This window comes from Peromyscus leucopus, chromosome 1 (assembly GCF_004664715.2).
Source record: "Peromyscus leucopus breed LL Stock chromosome 1, UCI_PerLeu_2.1, whole genome shotgun sequence".
NCBI lineage: Eukaryota > Metazoa > Chordata > Mammalia > Rodentia > Cricetidae > Peromyscus > Peromyscus leucopus.
Window position 1 is genome coordinate 148962056 of NC_051063.1, and position 18662 is coordinate 148980717.

The 18662-nt window shown below is 44.0% G+C and overlaps 1 protein-coding gene across 1 annotated transcript in view; it reads right to left on the bottom strand.

The window, feature by feature from the left end:
* Positions 1 to 1279: 1279 nt before the first annotated feature.
* Positions 1280 to 18662, bottom strand: part of Mtmr10 (myotubularin related protein 10) — a 55275-nt gene continuing 37892 nt past the window's right edge. Inside the window, exons 13-16 of the mRNA XM_028872842.2 lie at positions 14466 to 14635; positions 9057 to 9227; positions 4818 to 5000; positions 1280 to 4270 (exon numbers count right to left, since the gene is read on the bottom strand). Of these exons, the coding sequence (XP_028728675.2) occupies positions 3674 to 4270; positions 4818 to 5000; positions 9057 to 9227; positions 14466 to 14635 (1121 nt within the window). The 3' untranslated portion in view covers positions 1280 to 3673. The remainder of the gene's footprint in view (positions 4271 to 4817; positions 5001 to 9056; positions 9228 to 14465; positions 14636 to 18662) is intronic.

Genomic DNA, 18662 nt, shown 5'->3' on the forward strand with positions numbered 1-18662 from the left:
TTTCTAGGTATAGGGAGCTGACATTTAGAAATGGGGATATTCTGGGGGGGGTGGTCCACAGGAGGAAAAGCAGGATGTTCCACCAAGTTCTGCATAGTCCTCTGGGAATAGGGGCAGAGTGAAGAAAGGCCATAACAGGTAGTTTGCTACAGAGCTGGGGATGAAACGGGTTGGATTTGGAGGAGAAGATGGAGAGAGATCTAAAGCTCACTTGTCTGCTTCACTGGCCTACTTGCTTCTCTAGCAGGCTTGGCAGGCAGGTTCCTGAGGAATGCCTGCTGGGGTTCATGGCTGGCAGGTACCCAGGGAATGCCTGCTGGAGTTCGTGGCTGGCATAACAGGAAGGTTGGGGAAGATCTGTGTGATCCACTGGAGATGGAGACAGAGAGGAGGGAGAGACCACAGTAGGTGGTTAGCTACAGAGTTAGGGATGAGACAGGGTGCTGGCTTTAGAGGACAGGATGGAGAGGTGAAGAGGTGCAGTTGGGTCACCTGGTTCCCCGGGCAGAGTGGCCTGTGGGTTCCCAGGTCGTGCCCGCTCTTGTTTGGGGCTGGGACTATGAGACGAGTAGGGGAGAAAGGTCAGAAGAGAAGGTCTAGGTGATCTATTGGAGACGGGCAGAAATGAAGAGGAGTCTACAGTGAGTGGTCTGTTACAGAGCTGGGGGCGGGACTGGGGGATTGGATTTAGAAGAGCTGAGGGAGAAGTGAAGAGCTTCACTTAGGCTACCTGCTTCCCTGGCCAGAATGACTTTTGGAAAACTCCTTGTTAATAAAACATGATTATAAAATAAAACCATGCCACTAACTTCTCATATCTCTGTAAGCACCCGAGGCTAGATTAACAAAGGCAAGACCAATGTCAATGCATTTGCACATCCTTTTTAGGAACATCCCCATTGGCTAAGTCAGGTTAATCTTATACATTGTAATTAACAGGGCCGCTCACTACTACTGCTTGAAAGAGTCTCAGGTTAGAGAAGGGACCCAGAAGGAGGTGACTTAAGTCTACAGCAGGCTCAGGACTCAGTGTGGGGTCCCAGTCTCCAGGGACTCAGGGAAACAGAATTCCCCAGTGTTAGAGCAGCTAGCATTGATACCCATGTGGCCTAACTACAGCCAGCTCTGAACTGATGTGAAAGTTGTTTCTCCAGCCCCTCTTAGAGGGTATTCACAAGAGATGAATGAAGGATCCGCAAGTACAGGTGGGAGCCGAAGCCCCACCCCCAACACCAGTCACTGCGGTCTCATGGATTGTTTCACACGGGTGACGACTACAAACGGTCTCAGTGGAAATTTTATTGAGCAGTCAGAATTCCCTTTACATCCTTTCTGTTGAGCAGTATCTGGGCAACCTGCTCATCCTGCTTCAGCTCATCAGTGTGTTTAGGCACAAAGGTTTTAGTTTTGTCTCAACACCAAGTTTTAAGTGCTTGAGGTTACTGCTACAGCAAGAAGATCTTGTTGAAAAATGAGTTGAGCCGTTTTCATCTCCCGTCAGTACAAATTAATGTCCTTTCCTTAAATAGAGTTAGGCATTTTTGGTTTTGGAATTGGTTCCCATCATAAAACAACAGTAAGACACTCCACCTCTAGGATTAGTGCTAGAATGTCCAGTGTCACTGGCCTTTGCAGGGCACCACCAGCACAAGCTCTGCCCACGGGGCCTCCGAGACAGTGGCATCGAGCTCTTTGGTACGCTGCATGCAGCCGTGCTTACCTCGTCGGCCACCACAGTGTCATTGGTTAGCAGGTGCCAAGCAGCTGCCCCACAGGCCACAGTAGGACTTGGGAGCTGTTTTTACAAATATTGACGCACAATAAGCCGTGGCACAATAATCATGATATAACAACCACCCAGTGGAAATATAAAAACATTTACAATTGATTATAATACAAAAATATGCGATTTCCATCATAAAGTAGTGTTACTAGTACCTGATCTCTTTGTAAGTTAACAAAAACTAAGTTCTCAAAGGAGTTGAAGTAAATGTGAGGGATGAAAATTACAAAGAAATAAATTGTCAACCCCCAAATCAATTGAGAACAATTTACAGAAGTAGCAAAGCAGCTTAATGAAAATGGGGGAATTACTATCGGGCTCCAGTGGTGGCGTGGTCATGTCTCAGGCCCAGGGCTGCTCTGCAGCCAGGGACTGGGGCATCCTCACTGCTGATAATGCTATTTCCACAAGTCGACAGCAGATGGGTGGAAACCTTAGGTTCGGCCCTAAGAGCAGAACTCATTAAGCCGTCTTGTAAGAACATGTGCTCTGTTAAATGCAGACATTATTAAACATTATCAGAAAAGGTAAAAAGTAGAACTGGCTAAGCAGCACATACACAGGCCAACCTATCTTGAGAAATTCTGTCTTAGAAAACCAAATAAATCAGCACTTTACTATAAAGTAGTTTGAAATCCAAGGTGGTGATTTAAGACACTGCCATTGTCCATTAGGAAATAGTCACCTTTAAACGGGGAAAAGAAGCCCTCCACACATCAACACTTGGGAGCTTCTGAACTTGGTCCTGTAAAACTGGCCAGGTTCTTAGCATGGTTTGGAACAAGGGCTTCTCAGCCTCTTGGCATTGCCCCCCACAGCCAGAAGGGGAGCATCTCTGTATTAAAATGGCAATAGTTGGGGAAGTCTTCTAGTCTGTGCATGTGTCCATCTCGTGACCCCCAGCAGTTATTTCTAAGGAGGAATGCTGGCCTGTGTCAGCATGTCAGCTGACGTGATCATGGAAGGCCAGAGCACTCCCAGCAGCCCCTGGTGAGAGTGTGGCATGCTCCTGTCCATGGACTGGGCACCCTTAGCCACAGCTGGAGCTGTGCACCTGCTGCCTAAAGAGCCTTTAAGGGTTGTACCCCAGAGACTGCAGGGTGACTTCCTGAGGGACAAAACTGTGGCTCTGAAAACTACTGGCTATTGGTGAGGCTTGTTGGCAAGAAGCTATTCCCTATACACAGTGGGGTCTAAATGCCCTAACTTTAAACAATGGGACTATACTTCCCTCTGCTTTTCTAGCTTCTTTGTTATCTTAATGTCAAAGGCACTTCTGGGTTTAATTAGCTACAGTGAATGCTTTAAAGTTACAGTGCATTTTTTAAAACTTAGTTGTATGGAATTAAAGCAAATTTGTGATTTTGGAACACAGTGATCTAAGGTCCTAAATGAGGTGAACTAAAATAATAAAGTCTTACCCGGAACACAAACCCTCATTAGCTAAGTTCAATGAGAGAAACATATACGGATGCCAATTGAGGCCTGCTGGGAGTTTTATCAGATGACCGGAAATGCATTAAAAACTAATTTATGACTTCCCTATCCACCTTCTTTGGGCTGTAATCCGACTATCAGATAACCTTTAAAAGGTGGTAGGAAAACAGACGTTGACGAAATTCAAATACAGAGAAACCTACTGTGCTCACAGCTGTGATGGTGGGCAGTGTCTGCTGCAAGTGACCCAAATGGGCCAGACCCAAAGGACAGAGGACAAACCCAGAGGTCACACTGCCCTTAGAATACCCGAAGGCAGCATGATTAAGCGCATTTTAAATATTAGTGCAAACTTCTTACATATAAAACGATGTTTTAAACACCTAGATTAGCAACTTCAGTTCAAAGGGAAAATGTACAGCTTCTTGCAGTATGTTCAGAAAATACCTCGGTTTAGTCTTCATTTGCTAGCGTCTCAGTAGATAACCATATTTTGGCCCCACTTAAAAATTTGCTTAATGGTGTCCCTAAGATGCTACGTCTACATAGATTTCCTACAGGAGAAAATGGAAATGAAGAGGAGAGGAACTCCGGTGTCCCCAGGGTGTCGTGGGGACCTGTGGCTCTGAAGTACATCCTGCTCTGGTCCAGCTCTGCATAGCAAGCTTCCAGAGGGCCACTCCGATGCTGCCTCAGCATCCTGCCTAGCATGTCCACCTCATCAGCCAGGAGAGAGAGCTTGTGGAAGGCCATGATGGAGCCCCCAAGGTTGATCTGTGCCTCAGGCACCCAGCGGAAGTAGCACAGTTTCCACAGCTTTATGTGTGTGCTGCAGAGGCGTGGGAGGATGATGCCATGTAGGTTGGCTGGCCTGGAAAACCACTCTTTAAAATACTGTTCCACTCCACTGTTCTGGCTGTCGGTGTGCTGAAGGGGGTCTGGCTTCAGTTTCAGGATTAGTGAGTTTCTCCTGGGAAGCGATTCTTGGTCACTGATGACTCCATTCTTTAAGCATGACGGCATTCCTCTCAGTGTGGAGCTGTAACTTTTCTGCACAGAAGACAGATCTTGGCATTACTCTACTGGAACACCCACTTTTCCAAAGGACTAGTGGTGCAATGTAACCAGCTAGGATTGACAGATGTTAGGAGGGGTTCCGCCTTGAAGGGCATGGTCCTCCTTTCTCTGTGGGGCTTATGCTGGTCTTCTCTGGAACTAGCTTTTTGGATCGACTCTCCAAGGTTATTACCATGTCAGGAGAGTAGAAGGAAAGCAAGCACCGTTTGCTTTAGTGCATGCTCATGAGACTGTGGAGGTAGGAACAGAATCCATACTAGCACATTCTAGAAAGAATGGGCAGGCTAGCAAAAAGTCAGGCTCAGATCTGCCGTCTGCCATCTCTTAGGCTGACTATAAAAAAGTCAAGCTATTATCACATCGGTTAAAACAGGAAGGCCTCTCAAAATCGGCACTAGCTGTCTCCTGGCAAAGGGCCTGTTTCTAGCACTTGTAAAGACACCATGTCTAAAGGCACGTGGTACTGCACCAGCGTGGGCATGGGGTCTCCACTGCTAATGGGCTGCTGGCTGCAGTTTACCTTAGAGCGCTTAAGAGACTTCCTGGAGCCATTCTGGAGACACGGAGTGCTCTTGCCAACGTAGAAGGGGTTGTGGAAAAGAGTCCGGTCCTTCGCTGTGAACTGCAGAGCCCAGTCCCAGACCGAGGGGAATCTCAAGCCCTTTTCATCGCCCAGCTGGATATTTTTGCTGATAGCAAACTCCTGAAAAGCAAAGCACATGGGTGAGAAGATTCTCGCACCTCTACCCTCAGGAGGCTTTGTCACTGGAGCACTCAGCCCTCGTGGGAGCAACAACTCTACCCTGAAAATGATGATGGATGTAAGCGAGAGAAGCACGCTGCCCATTCATCAAGTTCCCAGCCTTTGGACCAAGGAAGCTTTGCACTCTGGGCAATAAAGGTGCTACCTGAGAAAAAACGTTATCACTAAACTGGCCGTGCAAACCTTAGACTGCTGCTGACACCCCTACTTTAGGCTTAGAAACATAGTGACCGAGGTCCCCACAGCAACAAGTGTGTGACAGCGTGTCCTAGCACAGCACAGAGATGGGCTCCTCTGGCAGGTGACCCCCGGCCTCCTGAAAACTAAGCGTCACCCTAGTGACGTAGAACAAGAACCTTTATCTGAGTGCTGTAACAGCAAGTTCCTACAAGCCAGCTCCCCGGAAGAAAACATGGGGAGAAGTATGACTGGCTCTTATTGTCTATTTGGTAACTTGGAATCTTTTACAAACTTTCTATTTTAAAAGGCTAGGAATTTGTTTGAAATTAGAAAAAAGGCAAAGTAGAAATGTTCCCAAAAAAAGGTACAGCAATCAGGTTATATAACTGCATTACAGGCAGGGGAAGCTTGTAATCATTGGGAAATGGCTAAGCTCTGTGTGTGTGTGTGTGTGTGCATGCGCAGTAGACAGACCTGTGCCTGAGTCAGTGAAGGGGGCAGGCAGGTGGGGATGGCTGAGGGAGGCAAGAAAAGCCCAGGAAGGGAGAGTTCCCAGTAAGGCAAGCACTCAAATCATAAGGGGGTACGATTACAGCTGTGTAACTGGGAAGCCATTTATTTTACTCCTTGGGAGCCTCTGGGCTTCAGTTTTACATTAGGAACTGTTAAATCTCTGTAGAAAAACATAGAATAAATCACACAAAATTTCCTTCTCAAACTGATCAATGTAAAACACTGTCTAACACAGAAACATGAGTTTCTCTTGAGTCCTGAGTTCCCCAAGCAGCAATGCTGAGCAATCTTGCTACCTCTGTGTTGAGGACTCTCATGTGAGACAAGGCCTGCCTCCTCTCCTCTTGATACTGATCTGCGGGAGGGGGGGGCTCAACCCCACATTTCCCCAGAGTACTTGAGTAGAAGCAGCAGGAAAAATTAGAAGAATAGAAGGGAGAGAGAAAAAGATATAAAATACAGGATAGCCTTGAGAGGGCCTGGATCCTAATCCATCGGGCCTCAGCTGTCTCTGACCTAAGGTATTTAAAGGAATGCCAAGGGGTGGAGCAAAACCTCCCCACAGCACAGCCAAGTGCAGACCACCTCAGACATCTGCACTCAGGCCTGTGGTCCAATCAGCCTCTACGCGGACCTGCTGGGTAAAGCCAATAGGAAATCTAAAAATGGGCTCCAAAACTGGTCTCTCCCTAATCAATCAAGGTCTGGTATTCTTCTCTAGGATGCTCCTCACTCCCAGCCCAAAACAGCCTGACTAGTGTTTTTTGCCTCTCATACCTAGACACATGCATGTGTCAGAGTTGGTAATGTTACTACACACAACGAGACCAAAGGCACCACTTTTTTTTTTAATTAAATTTTTTCATTTATTTTATATACTGACCACAGTTTCCCCTTCCTTCTCTCCTCCCGTTCCCTCCCCCCACCTCCCATCTACTCCCTCCCCATCCACTCCTCTTCCATCTCCATTCAGAAAGGGGTAGGTCTCCCATGGGCGTCAACAAAGCATGGCACATCAAGTCAGGCAGGACCAAGCTCCTCCCCTGCATCAAGGCTGGGTGAGGCATCCCTGCATGGGGAATAGGTTCCCAAAAGCCAGCTCAAGTGCCAAGGACAGGTCCTGATCCCACTGCTAGAAGCTCAAGCTACACAACTGTCACACACATGCAGAGGGCCTAGGTCAGTCCCATACAGGCTCCCTAGCTGTTGGTCCAGAGTCCACAAGTTCAGGTCAGCTGTCTCCGTGGGTTCCTCCATTATGATCTTGACCCCCCCCTTGCTTGTACAATCCCTCGTCCCTCTCTTCAGCTGGACTCCTGGAGCTCAGCCCAGTGCTTGGCTGTGGATCTCTGCATCTGCTTCCATCAGTTACTGGATGAAGGCTCTCTGATGACAATTAGGGTACTCACTAATTTGATTACAGGAGGCCAGTTCAGGCACCCTCTTCACTATTGCTAGGAGTCCTAGCTGGGGTCATCCTTGTGGGTTTCTGGGAATTTCCCTGGTACCAGGTTTCTACCTAACCCCAAAACAGCCTTCCTATCAAGACATCTTTTTCATTACTCTCCCCATCCATCCCGCCCTCAACCCGCCCAACCCCATCCCTCATGTTCCCATTCCCCCACTTCCCCACCTCCTACCCCCAGTCTACCCAGGAGATTGCTTCTCTTTCCCCTTCCCAGGGAGATCCAAGCATTCCCTCCCTTGGGCCCTCCTTGTTATCTAGCCTCTCTGGGGCTGTGGACTGTAGCCTGGTTGTCCTTTATTTTACAGCCAGTATCCACTTATAAGTGAGTACATACCATGTTTTGCTTTCTGGGTCTGGGTTACCTCACTCAGAATGATTTTTTCTAGTTCCATCCATTTGCCTGCAAGTTTCATGCTGTCACTGTTTTTTTCTGCTGGTTAGTACGCCATTGCCAAAGGCACTACTGTTACATGATGGAACCACTTAGCAGATATGGGGCTGGTTTACAAGCCTATTTCTGAGAGAACCACGGGCCTTGCATTTTCTAGACTGGGACAGAATTAAGAATTCATGCTCTGAGGCCACATTACCTAGACTGGGGCTCAGAGCTGAAGCTGAAGGCCAGGGTGGGTGATCCCTCAAGCCTACAGAGGCTCCCCTCTGGCTTCCCTCCTCAGTCACCACAGCATTGCTGGGCTCTTCCCACTGTGGGTTCCCATGGGGGAGGCAAAGCAAGAAGGCGCACACCAGTGGTGGGGAGAGGCTGGTCGCAAGCACTGCTCTCTACTCTTAGTCCTCAGTCGTCTTCCTCCAGCTCTACCGACTGTCACCACAGAAGCAATCCCATCCACAATGGCTGCCCGGTGACATGAGGGACTCAGAGAGTATACATGGTAATAGTGTCTGCAGAGAACTTCCGTCTACCTTTGTGTCTAAACCTCCTGTTCCACGACTCCTTAAGAAACAGTTGAAATACAACTTTTATTCTATTGACTTATCAGGAAATAAATGTCTTCAGTTGTTGATCAACAACTCAGATGTACAAGGAGTAACGGAAAAGCACAAGAGAGGCGGCCGGCCGGCTCAGTACTGTGAGCTCAGCATGCAGGAAGCTGAGACTTAGGGATCTCCAGGTCAAGGCCTGTCTAAGTAACTGACATCGTCTCAAAATTGGAAGAAAACATGAAAGATGGCAGAGGGGATGTGTTGAGCTAGAGCTGTAACTCAGTAGCATGCACAAGGCCACGTGTTTGATGCTCCACCAAAAATATCCAAAAGTTTATTTAGTGGTGTTTAAAGTAATCAATGTCCTTAGACATATTTATTTATAAGCATTTTACACAGGAATACAAAATGAAAATAAAATTAGATTTCTTAATGCATTCTGAAATTATTCTGAAAGGTTAATTTTAAGTTGCATATTTTAAGCATGCAGTTAACTGTACTTCAATTATATTTCAAAGTTGTAAAAAGGGGGACAGGGGAGACACTGGAGAGATGGCATAAAGCACTGGCTGTGCAAGCTTAGAGCCAGAGTTTGGATCCCAAGAACCCATGGAAAAGCAGGGCAGGTATGGTGGCAACCTCCCAAAACTCAGGAGACACACACAACTCCTGGGCCAAGTTGGCTAGCTGGAAAAGCCAGAACTGGCAGCTCCAGGTTCTGTAAAAGACTTTCCTCAAGAAAACAGAGGGAAAGCACTGAGGAAGGCACCAGACGTCAGCTTCAGGCCTTCACATTCACATACACCTGCACACACCTGAGGACAGGCATACCTACATACTACACACAAAATGCACATGCACATACATACAAATAGTAGCATGTCACTTACAGTGCTTTGCTTCACCCGCTGATGAGGAGAATTGAACAGGAAGGTGCCGAACAGTGATATCCGGGTACTATCACACAGCACTGTTAAGTATGTCTCAGAGAATTCGAAGGCTGCTGGATACTGCTCTAACAGCTGCCACGTGGTGTCCAAAAACAGCAAGAATAAAGGAGACTGGCAAACAAGGACAGACAAAGAGGTTATTTGATGCTTCCTGCTGGTTGGCACATGTATTCCTAGATTTATTATTGGAACTGAAGAGGATAACAAGAAAACATCTAACCCTCAAACACTCGGCTGGGCTGAGCTGAGGCCATGTGAACAGATTAGACCTATCTATGTCAAGACATACATTTAACTAAAAAAAAAAAAAAAAAAAGCGCTGGGAGGTGGTGGCACACATCCTTAATCCTAGCACTCAGGAGGCAGAAGCAGGTGGATCTCTGAGTTTGAGGACAGCCTGGTCTACAAAGGGAATTCCAGGACAGCCAGGGCTACACAGAGAAACTCTGTTTCAAAAAATAAAACAAAACAAAAAAGTAACTCTTCTTGATCAGCAAGTGTAGTAATAGCAAGCAAATGAGTATGCTGCCCTGTACGAATGTGGAGAAGCAAACACTGTGTTTAAACATCCTGCAAGTGGGTCTACAGAGCAACACAAAACCGTCAGCCAAACCTTGTAACTTCCGGTTGACCAGCAAGTTCATGAAACTGGCATCAGCCCTAGATGCAGTGCCCCTGCTGGCCGCTCATTTGCATGCACTGCCACTAGTCAATGGTGCTTTCTGAACCAATACTGGACGAGCCAACCTGGCTGCCTGGTCTCGGAAGTATTGCAGGGCCTTCTGAGGCTGAACAGGGAGCCCAGGGAGCCACACAGGTCTTACAAAGATGTTCCTCTCAAAATCTGGGTTCAGGAAATGTGAAAACTCCAAAGATGATTTTAGTAAGCTAGGACACTCTTAGCATTTAATTCTATACAACAGGGGGATCGCATAATGGCATTTCCATACATGTATATGGTGATAGTTACCATCTGCCTTCTTACACTTATACCCCCTATTCCCTGGTGGTTCTTCTCCTCACGTAAAGAAAACATGTTATCCCATCATGACCTCCAGTTGCCCCACAGTCCCTCCCTTTTTATGGTATAGTACTATGTCTTATAGACATACACTGGACTTTTCTTACCATTTAGTTGGGATGATGGGCACCTAAGCTGACTTCACAGTGAACATGGGCAGTATCTCTTTTGTATGTGACCTTTGACCCTCCTGGCAAGGAGTGGCACAGCTGGGTCATAAGGTAGTTTATTTTAGATTTTTAGGAACCTTGTGGTAGTTTGAATGGAGTTGGCCCCCAAAATCTCGTAGGGAGTGGCTCTACTAGGAGGTGTGGCTTTGTTGGAGTGGGTGTGGCCTTGCTGGAGGAAGTGTGTCACTGTGGGGGTGGGCTTGGAGGTTTCATTGCTCAAGATACCGCCCAGTGTGCCAGTCAACTTCCTGTAGCCTGTAAGATGCAGCACTCTCAGCTCCAGCACCAGTCTGCCTGGGTGCCACCATGCTCCCCATCATGATGATAATGGACTGAACCTCTGAAACTGTAAGTGAGCCACCCCAATTAAATCTTTTCATTTATAAGAGTTGCTGTGGTCATGGTGTCTCTTCACAGCAATAGAAAACCCTAACTAAGACAAACCTCCATACTGACTCTGAGGGCTCCACTAATTTATGTTCCTGCCAGCTCTGCATAAGAGCTACCTCTACCCCTCATCCACACAGCACTGTCTGCCTATGCTTGAACTTCCTGTCTGCTTTCCTCTAGTCCCATATTATGAGGTCTTTGATTCATTTTGAATTGATTTTTTTTACAGGCAGAGGAAGGAATCAATTCCAGTCTTCTAAATGTGGATAATCTGGTTTTCCTGGCAACCACTTATTAAAGAGACTGTCTTTTCTCCCATGTATGTTTTTAGTATGCAGCCGCCATTGCATGGACTTCTCTCTTAGCGACTCTTTCTTTCCTATTGGTCTGCACGTCCTTTTGTGCCAGCCCAGCGCTGGCTCCGTTACCTTTGCTCTACAGTATGATCTGAAGTTAGGTAGCATGGTACCGCTGGCATTGCTGCTTCTACTTTTTTTTTCATTTGTTAAGAAGGCTATGTCCTAAACTAGGATCTATTTTGGAAAAAGTTCCATGGGCTGCTGAAAAAACATGTATCCTGCAGCTGTTAGGTAGAATACCCTGTAGATGTCTATTAAATATATTTGCTCTGTAATGCAGTTCAATTCTGCTGGTTTTGTTTTTAATCTTCTGAGTGACTATGAATTGGAGGAGTCTAGTCCACAGTGGAGAAAGCGTGGTAGCAGATAAGTTGTGGCAGCTGTGGCAGCTGCTAGCTCACATGTACTTGGATCAGGAAGCAGGGAACAGATAGGAAGTGGTGCCAGGCTATGACTCACAGAGCCCAGCACTAGCAAGTCACTTCCTATAGTGAGGCTCCACCTAAAGATCCTAAAGCCTCCCAAAACAGCTATACAGCTGGACCAAGTGTCCCCATATATGAGCCTATGGGAAACATTCACATTCAAAGCACCACACTGCCAATGGTCCCCATAGGTTCATGGCCAGCTCAGTGCAGAATGCATTTAGTCCAGCTCCCTAAGGCCCCTCGCCTCACAGCTTTAACATCATTCAGAAATTTAAAGCTCAGTCTCTTCTGAGACTCAGTAAACTTGTACTGGTGAGCCCATATGAAATTAAAGAGTAAGTTACCTCCAACATAGACTGGTATAGAGTAAACATTCCCATTCAAAAGACAGGAATGGAACAAAGCAAAAAACAAAACAAAAATACCAAAGCAAGGTTGAAAACCAGCAGGGTAAACACCACACCCGTGGTTCTCCACCTGGCTGGGTCACTTGTGCTGAGAGGGGAGTTTATAGCCCTGCCTCCAACCCCGGTCCCTCTGACACACATGGCCTCTCCCTTGGGCCAGTTCCTGTAGCTTGTTGGCATCTCCAATATCTTCGGGTCCCCACTGCAACTTAGGTTTCACCCTCACGGCTTCAGGCACAGCACACCTGGGTGTCCACACAGGAAATCTAATGGCTTCATCAAACAATTGGTACAAACTGCCATGTAATAGCTCACCTCCACTCTTGCATTCCACGTGGGCAATGCCAAGCTCACTAACAGCTCAAGGTGTAGTTTGAGTCCTTTGAGCAGAGCTGTAAGTCAGGTATTTTGGTCACACTTTTGAGTACTTGGCCACTGAACCTAGGAAAGCACTTTGCTGGCTGCCATTTGCTCTGTCCTTTGAAGTGAATTTGCATTAGGTGAGGCCCTTCCCCCAAAGCACCTTTCTTACTGTTTTTTAAAGTTCAAGGTTTCCCCTTCACGACCTTAATCGTTTTAGGAATCGCAGCCCTTCTGCAGTGACCCTCTCACCAACTTTAATCTGGTTCAAGCCCTTTTCCTCATCAAGTTGCCCATTTCTGTGCACAACTTTAACTAGATCCACACTCCTCCCCATGCCAGAAGTGCACTTTTAATATCTTCCTGCTCCACTTTCGGCCTCTCTCACTGCAAATCTGGGTAAGCAAAGTGAACAACAATGACCAGTCTGCAGCATGAATAGTCCGCTGTATGGATCTCCTCTGCCAAACCAATTAGCCCATGACTCTTGAGTTCTGCCTTATTCATGGTTTCCGGGCCTGAGCAGAGCACAGTTAGACTGACAGACTAGTACATGAACGGCTTCTAGTCCTAGTTCCCTTCAGAAACCCTCTGAGCATGTCTCCACTCTCCATGTTTCTACACTTTCCTTGTCTTTCCACCAGAATGGCCCATGACACTGTTTAGAGAGTTCTAAAGGACCTCCAAAGTTCCTTCAGAACACCAGTTCCAATGGCCTATAAACTGTCAGGTTCATGCCAGCAATGGCTCCACTTCCTGCTACCAAATTTCTATTACTTAGTTTTCTCATTGCTGTAACCAAATACAAGAAGCAACCCATGGGAGATTTATTTTGGTTGGCGGTTTGAAGGGATAAAATCCATTATGGTGGGGAAGACGCCATGGGGTGGATGGCTCTTTGGTAGCAGAAGCCTGGCAGTGGCTTGTCCCATGGACCATGAAGTGGAGGGCGAGAGGTAGTCTTAGGTTATAAACCTCAAGCCCTACCCTAGAATATCTACCTCCTAAAGGTGCCATAAAAAGCCAAACAAACAAAAAAACTTGTCGCATCCGGGGACCAAGTGTTCAAACGCACAAACCCACAAGGGGCATTGTTTTTTCATGCTGTAACAAAGGTGTATTGATGCCATCGATAATTGTTGTATTGGGGTCAGCTTTATGTCCAGAAATGTTTCCAGCATCTGATGCAGCTATGTTTATAACTGTTAAGTATTCTGATGAACTGTTCCCTTTATTAATGAATAACCTTACATCTTCTAACTAATTCTGAAGTCTGCTTTGTTGGATGTGAATATAGCTACTGCTGCTTAAAGATTTCATTTGCTTGAAATAACTTTTTCTACCCTTTGACTTTCAGGCTGTATCTTATTTTTGCCAGTGAGGTATGTTTATTGCAGGCAGCAAATACTTGGGTCTTGTTTTTCAATCCAACACTTTTGACAGTCTGCCTCTTTCAGTTAGTGACTTGAAATCATTAAGGTTTGGTGTTACTATTCAAAACTATGATCTAACTCCTGTCATCTGCTGTAATTCTTGATTTATTCTCCATCTGCTTATCAAATCTTCTAGTGAGACTTATTGTTTCCTGGTGCATTTCTCTTCTTCTTCTATGTGGAGGAATCTATCTATTCAGTACTCTCCAGGGACTGCTTAATGAATTTTCACTTATGAACTTTATTTCTTAGGGTCTTTATTTCTTTGATTATGAAGCATAATTTTGCTGGTAACAATAACCTAGTTTGGTAGTTTTGGGTTTGTTTTTGTCTTTCTTTCAGGACTTAAAATACATCATTTTAGGTCTGCCTGGACTTCAGGATTTCTGCTTAGAAATCCACTGCTATTATGATTGGTTTGCTTTTCTCTGAGACTTGACATTTCTGTCCTGCAACCTTCAATAGTTTCTCATTTTTCTGTTCATTTAGTCTTTTAAAATATATTATGATGGTTCTATAGTGAGGACTCAATGATTAAAAGCATTTGTTGTTTGTACTGGTTAGTTTTTCTCAACCTGGAAGAAACTTGAGTCACCTGGGACACTCTCTCTCTCTCTCTCTCTCTCTCTCTCTCTCTCTCTCTCTCTCTCACACACACACACACACACACACACACACACACACACACACACAAAACACACACACAAACACACACACACACACACACACACACACACACACACACTTAAAAAATGTCTAGTAAGGCAGTAAGACTGGTTACCTCTTTCTCTGACCTCTTCAAGTGGTTGCATCTGTCTAGGAACTGATATCCTACCATGACCCACTCCTTCTGTATCAGACTCTGAAATCCAGTAATTGTCCTGAAATATGGATCCATCATCACTTGAACAAGGGAAGCTACCAGACAACTCAAGTCTCTTCCCTCCTCCTCTGTAATAAAATGGAAAGAAAATGATGACCAAGAGAAATCCTGACTGTAAGTCAGATAATGCAACATTATATACTTAAATTGCCTTCAAGATAGTCTATGTAAGAGAATTTTAGTGGATTCCAGCAGCTCTCAAATATGGTAATTTTTATATAATTCATGTTCTATTTTTAATTGGAGATCTATATAAACCAAAAGAAGTATTAAAGCAAGTCATCAGTGAGTAAAACCAATTACATTACTTTATCCTAATTCATTGCATTACACTGAAGAGGTCAGTACTCACTGAAGCACTGACTATGGATGGACTTTCAGGTGCCACTATTTGCCAATGCAGTTCATTGCTCACTTTTCTGACATCTCAATAGTTTGTGGTACAAAAGCTTTCTAGAATACAGTCTACTACTGCTTGGTCAAGGATATTGAATAAAACACAGTATTTCCACAGGCATCTTACTTCATATGGCAATGGCTCAGAAGTGAGCAATGGAATGGAGTTGTCCCCATCACGTGAAAAGGTGGCAAGCATTTCCTTCCTGTCCTTTACAGCTATTTTCCTTTTCATTTCAGATTTTTGCTTTTTAAGACAAGGTCTCAATGTACCATACTGGCCTCAAACTTGCAGTGAAGCCAAGGGTGCCAATGGTCCTATCTCTGCATCCCAAGTGCTAATATCACAGTGTGCATCTTGCCACTCAACCATTGTCCTTTTCAATGAGTCTAGAATTATATTACTATCAAAGCCAGGCAAAATGATAAAAAAACAAACAAAAAACTATTAACTGATAGCCTTTGCAATTCTAGATGTAATAGCCATTAATAAAATATTAATATAACAAATTACTATGAAAATTTAGGAATAATTCCCTGGAATGCAGGATTGCTTTAGCATTTGACAAAGTAAAGATAGCATATTAATAAAATAAAAGTCAATAATAGTATCATCTGGAGGCAAACTAGCATCTGACATACTTCTATATTTATTCCTAATAAAAACTCTTAGCAAATTAGGAATTAATGGGAACCTTATCAGAGGCATCTCCCAAACCCCTACAACTAATATCCTCCTTAATAGTAAAAGATTGAATGCTTTTTCCCTAAAATTAGGAATGAGACAAGGATGTCTGCTCTCAATACTTCTACAGCATACTGTACAAGAGGCTTGAGTCAAAACAATTAGGCAAGAAAAAGAAACAGCAACAGCATCAAAAAGATTAAAAACTGTAGTTGTCAACAGTGTAATCCTTGTATATCAAAGACCAAGGATGAAGAGTAGATGGTTCAGTTGGTGTAATCCCTGTATATCAAAGACCAAGGATGAAGGGTAGATGGTTCAGTTGGTGTAATCCCTGTATATTAAAGACCAAGGATGAAGGGTAGATGGTTCAGTTGGTGTAATCCTTGTATATCAAAGACCGAGGATGAAGAGTAGATGGCTCAGTTGGTGTAGCCCTTGTATATTAAAGACCAAGGATGAAGGGTAGATGGTTCAGTTGGTGTAATTCCTTGTATATTAAAGACCAAGGATGAAGGGTAATGGCTCAGTTGGTGTAATCCCTGTATATCAAAGACCAAGGATGAAGTGTAGATGGTTCAGTTGGTGTAATCCCTGTATATTAAAGACCAAGGATAAAGGGTATATGGTAGTTGTAGTATTAGAGGATGTAATTTCGTTTGTATTTTATTAAAGACCAAGGATGAAGGGTAGATGGCTCAGTTGGTGTAGATTCCTTGTATATTAAAGACCAAGGATGAAGGGTAGATGGCTCAGTTGGTGTAGCCCTTGTATATTAAAGACCAAGGATGAAGGGTAGATGGCTCAGTTGGTAAATGTTTGTCATGTAAGCATGAGGACTTGAGTTCAGATCCACAGCACCCACATGGAAAGCCTATAAGTCCAATGCTGGGTAGGTAGAAAGAGGTGGATCCCTGAAGCTCACTGGCTAACCAGCCCAGCCAAATCTAAGAGCTCCAGGTTCAATGAAAGACAATATGTCAAAAGATGAGGTGGAGAGTGAATGAAAATAACATCTCATGTTGATCTCTGGCCTCTGCACACATGAATACACATGGACATGTACATACATACACCACACAAACACAAGAAAAAATTAAGGAATCCAGAAAATAACCACCTGAATAAATGAGTAAGAGCACAAGAACTCAATATATAACAAGTATACAATAAGCCTGGAAATGAAGTTAAGAAAACACTAATCACAGAAACATCTAAGAATGCCTTAAATATACTCAAGAGATTTAATACATCGGTGTAAACTGTAGAGTCTGTAATCACTGCTGACAAATGAAGGAAGACCAGAATAATGGGGAGACATTCACTTCACGGTTTAGCCGATTCCACACAGACGGCTTTCTCCCTAACTGATCCATGGATTCAACATACTCATATAAACATTCCAGTGGACCTTTTTGTTTTGAACCCTAGAAATTACACAGAAATATAAATAACCCAGAATAGCCAGAACAATTTCAAAGATCAAGCTGTATAGTTCAATGTCTCAGGTTTAAAGCTTACTGAAGAACTAGAGCATTCAAGACACTGTGGTAGTGGTGTGAAGAATTGACATAAGCTCAATGCAATAAAATAAGAAAATAAACTTTTGACATTTATAAGTGATTTTCATCAATGGACAATAATTTAGAGATAATTCAGCTTCTTAACCTTCCTTCCTTCCCTCCTTCCTTCCTTCCTTCCTTCCTTTCTATCTATCTAAACCTCTTACCTTCTCTCTCTGTCTCTCTGTCTCTGTCTCTCTCTCTCACACACCAACACACACAGACAAATTCATTCAATAGGTCGAAGACTAAATTCTAAGAGCTAAACCTATAAAGTTCTATAAAACAAAACAGGGATGTCCCTGTGACTGAGTTAAGGCAACTAGTCCTTAAACATGATCTATAAAAATAGATAAGTTATACTTCAAACTTTTAATTAGTGTTCAAAAGACAAAAAGATGGACAAACAGACACAGTAAAAAAATACAATTGGTAGGATTAAAGGAGCTGTACCGAACACAACAGAGAAGTCTTAGAATCGACAGAAAGAGAAAATGTGTTGAAAAATGTAAACAAAACCACCCATTCACCTGCTCTGAGTGATCAAAGATAGACAATGGTGCTGTAAGGATGTAGATGATCAGCATCCAACTGTGCTGAGAAAGAAAATGTGGTCCAATACAGCCGCAGAATAGAATCTAAGAACTACTTCGATCTGACATCTGAAGAGATTTCCTTAGAATATTAACTGAAGGGAATTATCAGATGCTAAGAGAGCTTACAACTACATAGACATAAGGATGAATAACACAATGTATGAATCCTTCAACTAACGCGACACAATGGCAATTATAATAGTGAGCCATCAATGGACTGATAATGTTAACAGTCTTTAATTCAGTACAGTAAATGGTATCTGTGGAAGGGCTTATTTACTGGAGCTATTTAATATCCACATACAAAAGAGATAATTCAGCTTCTTAACCTTCCTTCCTTCCTTCCTTCCTTTCTTCCTTCCTTTCTATCTATCTAAACCTCTTACCTTCTCTCTCTGTCTCTCTGTCTCTGTCTCTCTCTCTCTCACACACACACATTCATTCAAAATAGGTCGAAGACCTAAATTCTAAGAGCTAAACCTATAAAAGTTCTATAAAACAAAAACACAGGGAAATGTCCCTGTGACCTTGAGTTAGGCAAATAGTCCTTAAACATCATCTATAAAAATAGGTAAGTTATACTTCAAAACTTTTAAATTAGTGTTTCAAAAGACAAAAAGATGGACAAACAGGACACAGTAAGAGAAAATACCAATTGTGTAGGATTAAAAGAGCTTGTACCCAGAACACACACAGAGAAGTCTTAGAACTCGACAGAAAGAGAAAATGTGTTGGAAAAATGTAAACAAAAACTACCCACTTCACCTGCTCCTGAGTGATCATAAGATAGACAATGGTGCTGGTAAGGATGTAGATGAATCAGCATCCTAATCTGTGCTGAGAAAGAAAATGTGGT